The 17,962-nt window shown below is 32.5% G+C and overlaps 1 protein-coding gene across 3 annotated transcripts in view; it reads right to left on the reverse strand.

Moving 5' to 3' along the window:
• LOC126835381 (cyclic nucleotide-gated cation channel subunit A) overlaps positions 1 to 17,962 on the reverse strand; it is a 136,331-nt gene that overhangs the window by 15,828 nt on the left and 102,541 nt on the right. For all 3 annotated transcript variants that reach the window (XM_050567928.1, XM_050567929.1, XM_050567927.1), the window contains 2 exons: positions 17,625 to 17,787; positions 1,015 to 1,464 (listed from right to left, as the gene is read on the reverse strand). In XM_050567928.1, coding sequence (XP_050423885.1) covers positions 1,015 to 1,464; positions 17,625 to 17,787 — 613 coding nt within the window. The remainder of the gene's footprint in view (positions 1 to 1,014; positions 1,465 to 17,624; positions 17,788 to 17,962) is intronic.

Raw genomic sequence — 17,962 nt, forward strand, 5'->3', positions numbered from 1 at the left:
AATACAAATATGTAATATTATTTGTTAGTAAAAAAAAGATAAACATCTTTTGGCGTTTTATAATTTATTAAGGACAGTGTATGTTTGTGTAAACAGAAACTTTGTAAACATGATCATGTTGCGTCACATAATAGCATATTAGTTGGAGTTAAGAAAATTATCGTCAGTCGTTCAGGGTAAATATTTCTGAATATGAACCCCAAAGCACGGTGGAGGGTTTCACCCTTTCAACACCACAATAGTTACAATAATAAAGAACGCTTATTTGCTTAAATTGCGTTCAATGTTATCTGGTTTTTAATCGATACTCACTCGCCGGTCTAAGAGTTTAAACGAACCAATAACGTTAATGACACCGTTTACATTAGTGTGGTGCTCATATATTAAATCGGTTCTCTCTGTACACTGGGATTCTCGATACTATAGCGGTTCAAAGTAATTTTCGTTACAGCCAAAATACATTATAATATTAATTATTTCCATTTTCACGAAAACTGCTTAAGTAGTTGGACGTCTACCATGGCAGTACGTTGGCCGTATAATCGTTGAACGGTAGCCAACGGTTTTGCATAAATTTTTTTCTCCGTACTTTGGCACCGTGCCCTGCGGACCACCTCTACTAGACATCTTAGTCTATTAGTCTCCAGACGACAAAGTACTGTGGGAGTGAAAAAGAGGATAGTTGGTTAGGGATCATTGTCTTTTTATGATCTTCAAAACTACTTGTGTTGCTTAAGAATAGTGGGAAATAGGAGCGCGACGAAAAGCAAAACGCTCATAATTGGGCGACGCGTATCATCTCTTTTCAGTTTTTTTTTAATGGCTTATCGGTTATCCAGAGATGATCTCGATTTCCCTTTATCACCACCCCATCCCCGTTCATTCCCTTCCACTCTCCTCCCCATCCTCAAACATCCTTTCCAGTGATAATCCACGTGGGATGTAATCGGAAACAAATTAAATGTGATTAACATGACGTTAATGCATTGTTGTATCCTTGGCGAGTACACTTACCGATTGTCGTGAGCGTGAGAGTGGACCAGTAAAAGCAATATATGTACTGTCTGGACAACGAGGAATTCCTCACGCCCTGCAAGTTGTACACCCAGTTGTCCGAACCGAACCCGATCACGTAGCTGATGGCGAAGTACAGACACGAGTTCCAGTGGATTAGGATGAGTATGGCGAACACCACCTTGCAGATGCGGAACACGTTTGGATATCCGGTCTTGGTCTCGGTGCGGTCGAAGAACTCGAGCATTCTGGGCACCCGAAGCAGTCTGTTGGCTCGGACGATCACCGGACATGGCAGGACGTCCGCCGAACAACTGCCGGAAGGCCACCAAAAGTACGCCAGGTCGGTCGGCAACAGGCTCAAGATGTCCGATTTCCATTTTGACGTGCTGAAGTAGTTTTCCCGCAACTTCCGGGAATCCCGGACCATCAGGCCTTGGTCGAGGAATCCTGGAAAAAGCACAAAGTAGTCATTATAGTACGTCAGCACTGAATTCAATATTTGCAACGCGTAATAAAAGTTTGAAAAATTCCTCCACCTGGAAGGCAGCCATTTAGTGGACCGATTTTAATAGAAAGCACAGACAATACGAAAACAGATAGCCGCACTCAAGCCGCAAACAAAGGACATTTTTAAAAAGGCTCATTAGGGACTCGCGAAGATATCAGTGTAGCCGCATGAATTAGTATAAATTACTATGCAGATATTTTACAATATTACTGTACACACTCCTTATAAATCATAACATTTAAATGGTAACTGACTGTATACTATCATAGATTAGATGATTTTTTATTATCTAATCTGTGATGTTATTATGAAATTTTATGCTTGAATCTGCGGTCACACTGATTTAATTTTGAGTCGTGTGAAGTCATGGTTTTTGTTTACACGCCGAGTGAGCTATTTGTTTTCATACAGTCTGTGTAGAAAGTAAAAATGCTACGTTACATTTCTATGATACGTATTAAAATGTTAGATTAGGTGATGATAACATGATGATAAATTCGTCATATATTTGAATGTTAAGGAATTATTATGAACGAAAGCGATAAAATTACTTTTAAACGAAACGCTTTGATGTGAAACTGTAGATATGAACACCACAATGGGCGAACACCTAATTTTCTAGCACGAAAAATACTCTCAGCTAAAGAACTAAGCAAATTCTGTAGCTGATAATTCAGCAGCGCATTTAGGCACACGTTTTCGACAAGATCAAAATGATAAATCAACGGACTTTTAAAAGAAGTGTATGTTAAAAAACCTTCAAGGCGGATGATCTAATTTTTAAATTCCTAAAATTGCTCTAAAAAAAAAATTAGAGAAGAAGTACATTCCTTCCTCGAAAAAAGGTCGAAGCAATTTGCCCGGCATTTAGACGGACGTTCATTCTGCATGAACATTTTTTTTTTTATTTACTTTCGCAGCCTTATAAATAACCTTGGAAAAATGATTTCTGATTTATAGACTGTGCGAAGAAATCGGTCCAATGCTTTTCAAAAGCTTTTGCATGACCAAATAAACACAGCAAAAAAAAAACCCATAATTGAACATTTGGAGCCTACCTCCTTCAGATGTAAAAAAATGTGTCGGTGACAACGTTTCTGTTACTGGGTTAATTGATTCGCCAAAGATGAACTTCAATAAAAATACTCTACAATCGAGTTGGGCTTATAATGAGGTTTTTTTTAACAAGCATCTGTATTATTTTGCTAATGAAGAAATGAGAGATAATTTTTTAACACATTACACGAAAACAGTTTATTTTAATTAACGTATTAGTGTATCATAACTTTCTTAATAAAAGTGGTATTTTTGGATCGTAAACCACTTGTAAGTTCAGCAAACCGAAAAAAGTAGTATTAAAGTGATCAATTCTGTTAAAATATCATAAAAGTAAGTTAGCGAGGTTATAATATTATCATATTTAAAATGAAGATTAAGCACAATATAAAATAAAATTATCAAAAGCTCAACGGAGGATTCTATGGTTTTTAATATTTATTTATTGTAGAGATTTTAATGGAAGTGATTGTAAAACACTTCCAATTTGATTACCACCAAAGACGACATAACGTCGTTGACGTTAAATGCTTTAACCTACTGAAAAGTTTTAAAATATAATAATACAAGAAATCTAACAATAATAACAACAAAAATCCACAAATTTATAAAAAAAACTGTTTTACAAATAATATGAAAAATATTTTTATAGTTTAGATATACTTATAGGTATACTCGTATTGTGTAGGTATGCAATTTCTAAATAAAGTAAAATAAGTAGTTTACTATTTTCCCTTATCGATAAAAAATTACACATCTGAACTAGTACATAAACGTGTACTTGCAGTATGTGTGAATGATATAGGTGTTATATGCAGTTGTTCAGTTAGTGGGTCTTTTTGAAATGGGTTTTTTGCTGTCCCTGCTAATATCAAAACGAAAACAGGACAATGGAGATCCACAATATAAATTTTACTGGTAATGACTCGTGTACGTCACAATCTAGTGACACTCGTTGAGCATAGATATAATATTCTAATACTACAACGTTTTCAATGAGAATTCAATAACCTTTACAATCACTAGTTATGTGTTTTAGTCGCATGAACCTAAAAAAAAAATGAGCTCAGTAAGAAAAAGTAATAGATGCGAATTTGTGTAAATCCTTAAACGCGTTTACTCTTATTATATGTTTAAAAAGTGGCATTAATTTGTATAACATGAGTTATATCAGTCATATTCATAAGGCCATAATGCATATTTTGCAATTTCACCTTCGGCATTTTCAGTATACTTAGTGATTGTTTGGAAAGGTGCAGAGCAGTACTATTAATTATTATTACTATCTGCAAGCACTACACAACCACATTTGCCACACAGCCCTTACTTGAATATTTTAAGTAAAATTAAATTAAATTTTTATTATTATTTTAACTGATTTTAATCTAAACTAGATGTTATGGCAATTTTCCATCCGGATTACATGCAATACTAATTAAACTCATTCATATGGGTTAATAATATCATTTCGTTTGACATTTGCTTGCTAAACATGTAAAAAACTTCAATATGAAAGTCAGACACGTTTGAAAAAAATATTCAAGTGTTTTAACGTTGTGCTACATGTATTAAACTTTTATTGTAAACGTTTTCAAAGTTAGCGGTACTTAAGTTTCTGGGGAAAAAAATAGAGCTAAATATGTGCATGTAAAAGAATGTGTACTGACAGGCTAAAAACCAGGTCAACTACGTCACTGTACTAACAAACCGTGCATATTTACATACAGAACGTAAAGAACTTACTTTGTACTCTAAAACAAAGATGTATAGATGTATAAGCTTAGTCAACCCGATAAATTGACCGACCGTTTAAATTTATGATATTTGTGAACCCAACCTTGCGGGTAAAACATTTTTCAGACAAAAAAAAAGGCTCTAAACGTTTATCTGTTTGAACAATTTTTCTTTGGGCAACAATTTTAGCTACGTAGGTAGGCGATGTTAGAAAAAATATATATTATTTATTACTCTTAAGTGCGTTTACTATGTATAAGTAATGCAGTATTGCAGTAAATAAATAAATTTCAAACGTCATAGGTATATGCTGTTTACATTGGGAACACATGTAAATGTATTTTTTGTATTAATCTTATACATTAAAACAATCTATTATTCCCGGTATTCATTAAAATTAAAATCAAAAAAACAAATTGGTATTTTATAATAACTCGCATTGTGGACATTTTTTTTTTTTTTATTGTTGATCATTTTATTGTATTCTTTTCTATAAAAATACCGATACTAATTACACGGTATATTGTTAAGAAATAACGATAAAATACAAACTACCCAGCAGAAAAAATCCAATAGAATGTCCACATTTACTGTTTTTAATTATAGGATAATTATGCTCCCTTTGTAGTATCAACCGGAAAAAAAGAAAACAATGTAATAAACGAACGCGCGCTATATTATTTTACTCTAGTTAGTACTTTTGTGGGTAATTTATCGTCCTGTCTACTTTCTGAAATTTAGTAATACTGTGAACACTCGTTTCAGCTGAACCCAGTTTATATTAAACTTGAAGAATATCTAGAGAAAAATTGGTTGCAATTTGTACAAATACAAGACAAATAAAACATTTAAACAAAAAAAACAGTCTTATCATTTTTCTTAGCTATAGTTGGAAATCATAAATTTACATACAGATTATACTCTTGATAGATACACCCGTAAAACTTAATTTAATGATTTTTAATGTTTGTAGCTTTGTAAGTTAATCTGATGAACAGTTTTATATTAATTATTATCATTTTAAAGACACGAGCGATTCAAAAAGACCTTGATAAGTTGTATAATTTGTTCTTTAAATAAATTTTCAATTTTTAAGAAGATGCAATTATTTAGCATGAAAACTTGGGGAAATAGATTCTAAGTGAGGTGTGTGATCAACAAACTAAACTTGCTAAGCAAGAGGTAAAACGGTGAAAAAGTGAACTGATAATAAGAAGACAACTTTTGTAAATGTATTGTTTTAACTAGATTTATAAATCTCTATTTGTGCTAAGACGAAAAGTGGTAATTCTCTGCTTTTAATTTTCGTTGAAAGACTTCAGTTTGCATTTTGAAAATACATATTTGTTTAAAAAAAAAAACACTAGTGGAAATTGTTGTTTTTAATAGTGTTATTATACAAAAACAAATCCATATTTTGTACTTTTGATATTAAAACGACCTTAATAGTATTGAGCGAGAGACAAAAACCAAAAAAAAGACAAATACGTGATTTCACAGAAATAGAGATATCCAGTTTTTAAATATAATTTTCAAAAGTGTTAGGATGCATTCGTTCTAATTTATTGTGTGTATTCACATTTTTTGTGGATAAAATTGTTCTTATGCTGGGTTGCACAAAACTTTATTTCGTTCCATAAGCCCCATTAGAACACAGTGATCGGTCCAAACGCGGTTTATGGAACGAAATAAAGTTTTGTGCAACTCAGCATTATGGTGAAATGCTTAAACTGAGTTTTCTTGTTATATCCATAACCTTGGATTACATTATCGAATATACTGTTGGGCAAAACAATATTTAATGATATACACCATACGATTTCCATGCAAGTTAAAATTGCTGTGTTGAAAAATAAAAATAAATTACTCAGCAATTCTCAAAACGTCAGATTTAGAGATGGGCCCATCCGACTGCTGCAAACCAATGCGATTGCGTTGTCTGTACCAATTGGTATTATTTTTTCAAAATTTCACCGACTGTTACGCCTGAAGTACATTTATCTTTTATACCTAGATAAAAGATTAGTGTACTTTAGGTTAGTTCGAACCAGACCCAGTTGATTGGTTGTGTCCTGCGTCGCACAAACTCGAAAACGGTTGGGCTTAAATGTGAAACTTAAATATTTGCGACAAAACCATATAACCCTTTTACAGCGGCGGTTCGGTTGTATTTCCGTACACGCTTTCGCATACAAGTACACAGAAAAAAATATATATATATATATATTTGTAAATGTGCAGTATATTTTGTGTACCGGGGTCGCCAAACGTATCGGTCCCGAACGTTATTAATGATCCAGTCCGGAACTAGCGGGGGCCGGACGTTGTAAATAAAAGAAGTGGTAGCAGAGCGTGGTTGAGTTTTATTTTACAGTGTGATTTACTGCTTATATGTCCTGTCACACGCATGTGTGTAATTTTAATAGCGCCGCTTTTTGTGAAAACCATCCCCGCCCCGTTTACGGTACGGCATGTAGTAAAAATTCGATGGCATCACATATTATATTGTATTAATAACTATAATAAGCCTGTAATAGTATATGTATTAAAAATCACAAGAATGACGTGAATACTGAATGACATGATGAATATGTATTAGAATGACAAAAATAATATGGTCGTCATTGAGGTATTTGTTTTTCTTTATAATATAACAAAATGTGTTATCGCAGAGACATAAATGATAAAAAAATTAAAATAAATATTTTGTCTGTAGTACCTGAGAAATACTCATTGAGTTGAAATCTTTAGGTCATTCCAGTTTTAATCATCGTTTTACAACTTATGCGAATTAACAACATTTGGCATTATATATAGTTAAGAAAAATAGAAGTTCTGCTACTTAAAGAGCGTATTAACGGTAAACATTTGGTCGAAGAGACAATAATTATTGAAGCTTGAGTGGGAAATTGTACTTACACCATTTATATATATTATCTTGCGATTACTCCTTCAATAAATTGATTGGTCTGTCCAATAGTGAATAGTGTAAATTTGGGTAATGTTTTTTTTTAGTGGTACTCAGTACTTAATATATTTTGGAACGAAGTTAAACGTAAACGTCAGATTTGAAATGTACTATATTAAATAAAGCATTAGTTTTTTTTTTTAAATGAGAATTTCTACATTTTCCCCCTCAATTTTATGTAAGAAAAAAAAATTATGAGTCGTTGCATAAAATATATTTGTTGTGTCCGACCCGCTGAAATCTTAGATAAATATAAGTCCACGGCTCTCAAATATATTTTCTGACTATTAGTTGTGTGTTAGGCTTACAGACAAAACGGTGACAACTGACAAACCGATTTCTTCCGCTGACATTTTCTTCACACTTATGTAATCGGCTGTAAATCCCAGTAGAGCACAAAAGATAAATCTTTTTGTCCGTTTGGTGTCAAACCAACAAATAGAAATAGTATAATATCCCACTGTTTCATCCTTTATTATTATAATCGGAAACAATGTATAAAAAACAATTTTCACTCTTCATTTTTCGGTATGATTCTATTATTTTTTTAATAAAAAATATGGCAATAGTTAAATTAATATTTTTTTTTATTAAAAACTTTTAATTGCACAGTTGAATTATTTATATTAAGTTCAAATACGGCTTTTGTTTTATAAATAAATAACAATACAAGTTTAATTTAATAAGCATCACTAGTTAGCAATTGTTACACGTTGCTTGTTGTTTATTTTGTATGAAAGAAAAATATGTTCATTTATTGGAGGTTTGTTTATTGGTTTTGATATGAATATGTCTTAGGGTTTTTTTAGTACAAAGAGAAGGAGCGAAGGAGAAGAAAAGAAGAAGTGATGGGAGGTTATTAGGGGAAATCGATAATTCTAGATGATTGATGAGAGGTGGACTATTATCCGACATGAGACATGCAAATGATCCAATGTCTTTCTTTAGAAAAGGCGAATGTATTGTATTTGTTTAATACTTCTTCATATGGTATCGAAGAGATGTAATATTTGACTGTACTGAAATGCTGATCAAATAAAACAAATAAATTCATGTTTACATTTTAAGGATTCTATAGTTTGACTAATGAAATAATAATTTACATTTTAAGCCATGGTTGTTTCTTGAAAAAACTGCGGAAATGAAGGATTTTGAAATTACCTTGAACCTAGTATACATTATCGTGCCAAGTTCACCATGCATTGACCTTGATATATTAATTTAAATTCCCGTGGGAAATACATTACGTGTCTAGTATACTTAGCGATTTTGAGGGATCGAGTGATCTCTAAGTTCCCTTGGTAATGTTTGTTTATGATAAGAAGTTGGTAAGAGAACCGATCCGGTGGTCACGGCCAGTTTGCAGCTATTAAGAACCGTCGACCTAGTTTACCTTTCCCTTTTTGTTGAGTTTTAGCAACCAAAGACAGTGGTGTAAACATATATATATATATATATATATATATATACCACTATTTGTGGACCCAAAGATCTCGACTCTATGCCAGACACGTTAATCCCATAAGACTGATAACATTTTAAGTCTTACAATGAACAATAAACAAAAAAATAAAAATAAAGTCCCGAAACTGTTTTATCTTAATTGAACTGAATTACGTTTGCGAACAACCCAAATACTTGATTTTAGACAAATTGCAATTGCTATAAACCAAATCTTTTTGTTTATTCCTTTGTACAATGAAAAGTTTAATTAGATAAGTGAATTGTTTTTTTTTTTTTTTTAATTTAAAATGACTACCAAACTATAAATTATACAAAGAAGATGCTTGTACATGATAGAAAAAAATTACCTGAATAATAGCACAAAAGGGAATTTACTAAAAATCCAGGAGGGAGGGTGCAAGATATACAATCATTCCACATGAATTAATTTTACCGTGCAGAAAACTACAATCTAGCTGGGATTATTTATACATTATAATAATTTATAGCGCTTATGGCCGTTTGCACTAACTGTACTGAAAGGTAGTTGAACGATACCGACGCCGATAAAGGCTAAATATCCTTCCTATTTCTACATTTATTTACTCGATTTATTTATACATATCAAAGCCTAAAAAATATAATTCTAGCTTTAGCTCAAAATCTAACGTTTTTATTTTAGGTTTCGCCGCATGATTTTCCTTACATCTTTGGCTTAATGCGGTTTTCATCATTTAAGTTTATTTTTGTAGTATAGTATTATGATGATTTTGGGTAGAAAAAGAAACTGTTACGTTTTCCGCTTAAACCATATCTTGGTTTTTATTTGCATTTAAAATGTCTTTTTTTATATTTTCTAGAAAACATAGAAATGTTATTATCGACTAATTGTCGTTGTCGGTCGAATCTATTATATGCACAAGACCAAGTAACAATCGACCAGTAGAAAAATAAACAGTTTTGTTTGTATATATATATAGACCTATTATGCAACAATATTACTACCTAGGGCATCAGTCTAAAGGGATGTGTGTCTTGATGGCTTGTACCATGACAAGTGATTAATTGCAGCCATAATAGCAAGACGCCTACGGGCCTTCCATAACAATGCACCACATCGTTGGCTTTATGGTTTTTTTGCTTTATAATTACATTTTTTTTTTTAAACCCATGTTATTAGTTTGACCGTATTTAAATTTTACTATGCTCGGATCGTATAGAACAAAAGTTCAATTTTAAAATGCCGAAAAAAATATTTGAAAATAAAAACAGTTAAAAACATAACATCAGTTTCTAATGGTTAATATATATGATATATATTTTTTTAATTCTCAAACGTTGTAAAATCTCTAAGAAAATGAACCAAAAATGATTTATTTGTTAATGAATACAATTTTTTTGATCAGAAAGTCTGTGTTCTCAATACTCTGGAAGGTTAGGATTAATAAAAAACTAATTTCTTTTTCAAAAAAAAATGATAAAAAACATTTTCAACAATGTGGCGAGACCAAAAAGGTATACCTGGCATTTTTCTTCTAAATAAACTTTTTGATCGAACAATATTTGTCAATGACCCCTAACATATTTTACATCTGCGTTTGTTTTATAATTGTTCATGAATTTTTGGAAAGATATATTGTGTGAAAGATGTATAAAGAGTGGTGCCATTTTAAGGAGTAGCAGTTTTTTGTTTTCAAAGTGGATGTTCTCACTAGGTTATAGGTATTAACGATTTATGTGTTTTTATTGAAAAATGTAAGAACATATTATTAGATATTCAGCTGGTACGTATTTGTAGTTAAAAAAAAAAATGATTTATAAATAAAAACTGGTAGGATCATAGTGCATGATCAAATACCGAACCTGGTGAAGGCTCGGGGCTACTCTATAATGCGGAAACTGATTACAAATTCTATTAAATTCGTATTAGACGGTTCGGACGGTTTGATTAAAAACCGTTCATTTTGACCGAATAAAATATATGTCTGTTTTTATCTGTCTATTCTCAACTTGTAATATTATTTCAACGTTTAAGGCGCAGTGTTTTTTTTTTTTTAACAAAGTTTGTGGCGGTAGCCGTCGTCGTGTACGGTTTGTTGAATTTGAATTATCTTTGGGGAATATCGTCTGGGAATTTTATTATAATGTGATATTTTAATTTGTGTACTTCTTAAACTGGCAAGTTAATTTATCGGCGCGGTCCGTGTGGGACGTGATATTTTGCAATTTGACGAATCGCGGCACTAGATCTAACGTGACTCGGCATTAAACACTAACCTCTAACCGAAGGGTTCTAAATAGTCCCCGGTAAGTAATAAGTAGGTATTTTCAACGAAAATGTCTCCACCAAAATGGTTCAAAACTTTGTAGAGTTTTAAATCTTGCGGTGTGCCGGCGGCAAAATCTCTGCGCGGCGATAGCTGGTCTTTTCTCACAATCGATTATGTTAACGATAATAATAATGATACAGTGTAATGGGGTTTTTAAGAGAGGTTTACTACTCTATAATACATCTAATTGTATGATAACACAAGAAGCTCAAGATATTAAAACTAAATTAGGAAACAATAAAACAACGATACGATGTCGGAATAAGGAAGAAAGTACAAAGAAACTGAACAACATAGACGAGCGACAAAATTATAAGGCATTGGGTCATTTCAATAATAGGAAAAGCTAAACAAGCGAAGGAGTTAAAATGCAGCACACGAAACGGTGAAAAGTTGAGAAAGATAAACGAGGCCAAAGAAGAAGAAAACAATAATGGGTGAATAACTCTTTTAGGTCGTTAGGGGGTATCTAAAAATACAAAAAGCAGTAAAAAGAGATGTAATTTAAGCAGAACTTGGGAAAGGAACTAAAATATATTGACTGTTGTATCCACAAAGATAAAAAAAAATAGAATCCCACTTTTGCTAATGGTGAAATCGATTGGTTAGGACGGCTCATCGAAGATTCATGAAAGGCACAGGAAAGTTCCTAACTTCAATCTCTTAGCTTAATTATTGAAGGCAAATGAAATCCAAAAAGGTTTCTCTTTATACAATGGCAATAATAAATGTTTCTACCTGGGCTTGTTTCTGAATTCGTTTTTAATTTTCGAAAAAGACATTAAAAATGGACTAACGGACATCACATTGACAACGCATTGAAAAAACCCATTTCAGTTTGCTCATTGTACAATTTCTCAACAACCACTTGGGACATGTCGGTTTGATTCTCGCCATCACTTCAAAAATATTTTACCATACTTTTTTACAATAATTATTTGCTGATAAAAAGTTGAAAATATTCGTCAAAAAAACACATACATATTTCTATGTGTATAATTTACAATATACATTTTCATTATTTTAATTTGTGTATTAAATACACATAATCAATACATAGATTTCACAATAATGAATTTGGTATTCTGTGGAAACGTGTCTAAAACCCCAGAAATAATTGCCTCACAAGTGGACGAGGGAGAAGTTTTATTCTTTGTTTCCTCTTACTGGACCTATATAGTTTTCTTTTGTCGTCGCCATAGTCACTCGTTGCTGTTATAATCGAATATGCAGCGCGTTCATTAATTACAAACCGACACGTTCATCAACGAATTTGACGTTTTGCACCGAGAATCTGTGGAATGACTTCGGGAACGTTGCCAACATCTCACCTAAATAATTACTCTAGACGGTTTTTATCGATTGGTGGCTTTGTCGAGACACCCTCGATAAGTCGGTATTATATTATAACACTATGATCTGAAAGCCTTTGACCCTCTTGCGTAGGATTCGCCGGTACGAAAACATTGACAGCCCATAACCGGCATAAATTATTTTACATGTTAATTAGTAGATATCCTGGACGTTAGGCCGAAATAGTAAGTTTATGCTTAAGACATTTAAAAACGTTCGCCGTCGTCTCGAGTGGGGTCGGTAAGGTCGCCACTAAAATATTATATTATAGCGTCTTGTATTTAATTTAATTTATATTATAATAGCTTCCCTTAGAATATTTGTAATTCATGCATAACTATGAACATAATTATAATATATTATAGTTGTCGACATATTTTATATATTCAATACACATGTACTCTACTATAGGTTCTTATTAAAAGGCCTGGGCACCGAGGTCGTTTTCCACGCGTTTTAGAGGGTTTTTGAGAAACATTTTCTTTTACTTTACCTTTTTCATTTTCTTTTAGAACTATATTTTATCTCTGCTAACCGAATGGAAAGGAAAAAAACTCATGTTTTGGTGTTTAATTCAAGAAAAGCTAATACATTTTTGGTAGGAAATTTATTATTTAAGTTCTAAAGGGGCCTCTCTAAAAATACAGGAGCACGTGAAAAAAGTAAATACCTATCTTAGATTTCGATTAAATGTACCTTGCATGTCAAAAACATTGATTTTACACTGGAGACGCATTTTCATTAAAATTAAAAGTATGCAGGTTTATACGTCCGCATCTTAAAAAAACTGTTAAAGTATTTCACACTCCATAAATGATTATTTTCTGCCAGGACATTATTGGTTATTATCCATTTTGACTCTTAAAGAAAATGTAAAAATATACATTATGTTATCGCAGTTACAAATTAAAAACATTTTAAAGAAAAACAGGTCATATATAAAGTTATTTGGAAAAATTGTTTTATCATTTTAACAATTTAACTTTCAAAAAATTAAACTTAATTTTTTTTTTAAATTAATTTACCATTAACTATTTAAAAATGTAACTTTGTCCAGATTTGTTACAATCTTTTTTTTGCTAGCACCAAAAGTAATGTATAGGAAATGAAAAATCCGGGATTTATAAAATAATAAAATTCGAGGAATTCGACAAATGTTATGTAGGTGAGACTGAACGTCATAATGGAATTATATTTACAGAAAATTTAGAAACATAAAAAACCATTTTATGAACAAATCTCCTTTCGCGGTACATGAAATCAATAAAATAACTCATGTTTGTTTTTATCAGCCTGTTCACTGTCCAGCTTAAATGCTATATATAGTTTAAAAGTACGAAACGCTTAAGCCAAACTACAGTTAAATGTTGAGCCAAGCTGGTGACACATAACTACTTATTTCTTATTTTAAGAATTTAATATTAGGGAATTTTCGGAAAATTATTTATTACTTAAGCATTTATCATTATAAAAATGTTCGTGGTTTCGTTAGCTAAGCTATTCAAGTGTATACTTATTATATTTTTTGGAAATTTTCGGCAGTAGTAAAAATGGTGATGCGTTTGTATATAAAATAGAAGGTAACATCTAAAGGTTAATATTTTGTAACCATTGAAATGTGATCTAAGAGAATTTATTTTTTACATTTAAGACATGTTTTCAAATTAACAAAACACGCTTAATATAACACAAACCGGATTTTTTGGATAACAAAGTTTAAAAATATGTCGATAGAGAACGATATTATGGTATACACGATTTACATGCGAGATTAAAATTGATTTAACCTTTTCCACATTAGCTAACTTCTAGCGTTCGGGTAATATAATAAACGGCTGTCAAGTCGGAGTGGTAGAAAACGGGTTGGCTTAAGCCAAATTAGTAACTCCGCATTTGAAATTCGGATTAAGGAAATAACTGCTAGTCAAAAATGCACACAAGCGGTTAATGTGAAGTAGAAACCGACTTGGATTTATGTTGTCATGATAAAATTGTTCATGCATGAAAACACTGTTGGTATTTGTTTAATTGGGATTCTAAATTTTTAATTCTTGCATATAAACCGAATTGCCAAAACGGATTAGTGCAATGCGCTTTACACCAAGTCGGTTTTAGTTGTGCGTGTAAGCACACGAATAGGCGAGGGGTGAACTTTTTTAATCCGTCGTGGCGCCATACATACCACACCGTTTAATGATGTTGGTAGTGTAAAGAAAATAGGTCAAGGAGTTATTAAGATACAATCACAATCTCCTCGTCTAAGCTAAAAAAAAATATCGTCTATTGGAAGCGCGTACAAAAACCGCACAGCAAAACTGTATTCTAAAAAAGAAATTGTTTTTCATTGCTACAATATTTTAAAATCATGTTTTGGCAGCAAATCAAAATCATAGTGTTAAACATGTTTTTTTTTTCATTTTCAGCTTGGCATAATAATCGGATAATAATTATCCACGTACCAAAAAAAATGTTTAAGACGATAAAAAAAAAATATGTTTACATATCTAATATCTTTGTAAGTAATAGTCCGATTTCGACGTTTGTTGCGCCAAAACGTAGATGAATTTTTCAAAAAGCATTTTTCCGCGAAAATGTAATTTTTTGATAAAGCTGGATTTATTTTGTTATCGTCCCAAGCCATTTGGTTGGAGTGAAAGTGGCACGTGGTTCGCCTCGAAACAAATTCTTTTGAAGACTTTTCGGCTTTCCAGTCGATTATCCATACTAATACGGCAGCGACAGAGGGGTGAGGTGGAGAGCACGGGGACAGAGAGGGGAAGGCACCGGAATTACTTGTTTGCCGAGCACAAACACGAGAATTACAGCTACCGTATTGCACTATCGTTTGTGCTAAAGTTATTTATATTTACACTGTGACCTTATGTTATGGTATAAAAAAACAACAACAACAACAACCCTCTTTTTGTGTACTCGACTCGTTCGCGTAAAATAGGCATGTCTGGTTTGCACCAAGTCCCGTCTGCACACAAATAATAATTGTTATCATAATAGTCATCGTTAGGTTTTTTTGTTGATTTAATTAATTTTCTGTCCTAACCCCTCGACGTTTGGACCAGCTGAAAAAGGTTCTCAAATAAATATAGGTACAAAGAAACGACGCAAACACGACTGTACGACTGTTCTAGCTCGTTTAACTTCTATACCTATAATCATCTAAAGTGTCTGTTCAATAAGTATAACACAAGTGCATGAACAATTTTCTCAAAGATCTTTAGAAGAACAATAAAAAAAAAAAAGAAGATAACTGCACTCTGACCGTAGTCAATGTATAATAGTTGCCACAGGTGAGTGATTCGACAGTTTTAATAAATATAATATATTTCATTATATTGTTGAATACGATATTATAGGTAATAATGACAGTAAATTGCTATAGATAATCGGTCATCACTAATCGTACCTATCCACCCTGATACTAAAAATACAATTTTTAACACATTGTAAAGCTTTTGCTATGCTTTAATAGATTTTTTTACTTTTACCGTTTAGATAATCGCATCGAAGCGAGGCATTAATTTATCATTTTCAGCTATAATAACTCCTATATGAACACCTGTGATCTTTCCGACCCCAATATGCTTTGTGCCCCCAACCACGTTGTACTGGCTGTTTTGTTTATTGGAAAACAACAAACCATTTTTGAACGAATATTTGTTTCATTTGAACCTATTAAATAATTTAATTTCCTATCGAAAAACACTATCGTGACATATTTTTTTATAATAATCGGAATAACTATTATAATACCATAGTAGGGCGAAATTGGTGAATTAATGTTAATAATAGTTCACAAATTTGTATTACTGGTACTTTCTCAGTTGCGCATTAAAATTCAACAGTGCCCAAATGAGTATTTAGTTTCAAGTAGTTACAGCGATTCACCACGTTTTCGACCTCTCTGGAGTTTAATTAAAATCCCTGAACATGCCAAAATACTCGAAAAGCTATTATAATAGCGTTAACATAATTCTCGTTTTCTATTTATCGTTCTCTAAAATTCTGGTGAGTTTTGCCCAAAATATGAAACCACAACCATCCGATAGATTTTTCCACGAGAGACCCAAATCTGCCTTGAAAATTGCTCTAGCAAATCGAGGTCTTTAAAAACAACGTACAAGTTGGAAAAACTCCTAAAAATTCGATATTTCAAACGAAAAAAGTTACAGTTTACTTAAGCCTAACGGCTAAAATTATAAAACATGGAACATGCTTTAGCCTGCTGGCTCCTGAATAGTGATTATTGCAGATCTATAATCTCCTTGCGATTTGTGATAATAATATAGTCTTAATTGTATGTTCTGGCCAAACACGTTATGCATGACGAAGACGACGACGACTCATTATTATTTCGATGACATCTTTTATGTTATTATACGTTAAATTAGGCGCGCTACTTTAGTATCGCAATTTAGTGTCGTTTTCCAGCTGGGGGCCAGGCTAAAGCATGTTCCATGCTAAAAAAATGTTCCCATTAAATTGAACCGCTATAACAAAAAAAAAAACTGAAATAATAAATGCCTCACAAGGAACAGATCATTATCCTTTTATGTTTTATAACGCTGAAAATAATAAAATACATTGATTAAAAAGTGTCGAATCCAAAGGTAAAATCACCCCACATGTAGGGAAATGTTACCCCACGCGCCTCATTAAGGATGTAATTGGTCACTGCTATGTGTTGTCTGTACTTTTAACATGGATATGTTATTGGGCTGGATACAAGAAATTTGATGTCGCCATTTTCGCGTTACGCCTTCACTTTCAGTTAGAGATAAGTGATTACAGATAGGAGATAAGAGACAAGTGATAAGATATACATGATAAGAGGAAATTGATAATATATATAAGTGATAAGACGTATGATATAATGTTTTACCGCGGAGCGAAGATTATTTAGGTTTTTCGATTTTGTTTTTCAAAATTTTGCTCAGTCTATCTGTTCAGTTTATATGTACATAATACTAGTTTTTTTTTATTGTTTCACTGTTTATTATATTCTATGTAATAATATAATCTATTATTGCAATTACTATATGTGTTTATCAATAGTGGTGCGTGGTAATCACTTAATTTAATCGTGTTGTGCTATTTATTCTAATACCAAATTCCGCTCGTTTTACTCTATACTACATACTGTAGTGTATAGTATTACAACAGATACACATAATAACATGACATTTTTGTGACTGCTTACCTTCGTGAGCATGGACTAGGGTATCCACCACATAGATGCCGTCCGAAGCGTAGTCCAGTATCCACCAGATGGTCGGCATCGCGTTGTTCAGCTCCCAAAAAACGCCTCGACCGATCACGAACACCAAATTGTACAGAATGGTAACGGTGACCAACATGAGCCACTGAAACAGCAAACGGTTGTAATTATTAAACGTTTATTTTTTGCCACTGGACCGTATTCACTTATGGACTATAGGGGAGGCTAAGGAGGGTGGGTCACATCTGTAGCTCAGGGTTTTGTGGTCGAAAAATATGTTGGCCCTGCTGCTCGCCCATTACAATGTTTCTGTCACAATT

The sequence above is a fragment of the Adelges cooleyi genome, unplaced genomic scaffold, assembly GCF_023614345.1.
Source record: "Adelges cooleyi isolate 19-005CV unplaced genomic scaffold, UGA_ACOO_1.1 ACOO_flye_CR_arks_rails_tigmint_CR_PRNA_23, whole genome shotgun sequence".
In the NCBI taxonomy this organism is placed as follows: domain Eukaryota; kingdom Metazoa; phylum Arthropoda; class Insecta; order Hemiptera; family Adelgidae; genus Adelges; species Adelges cooleyi.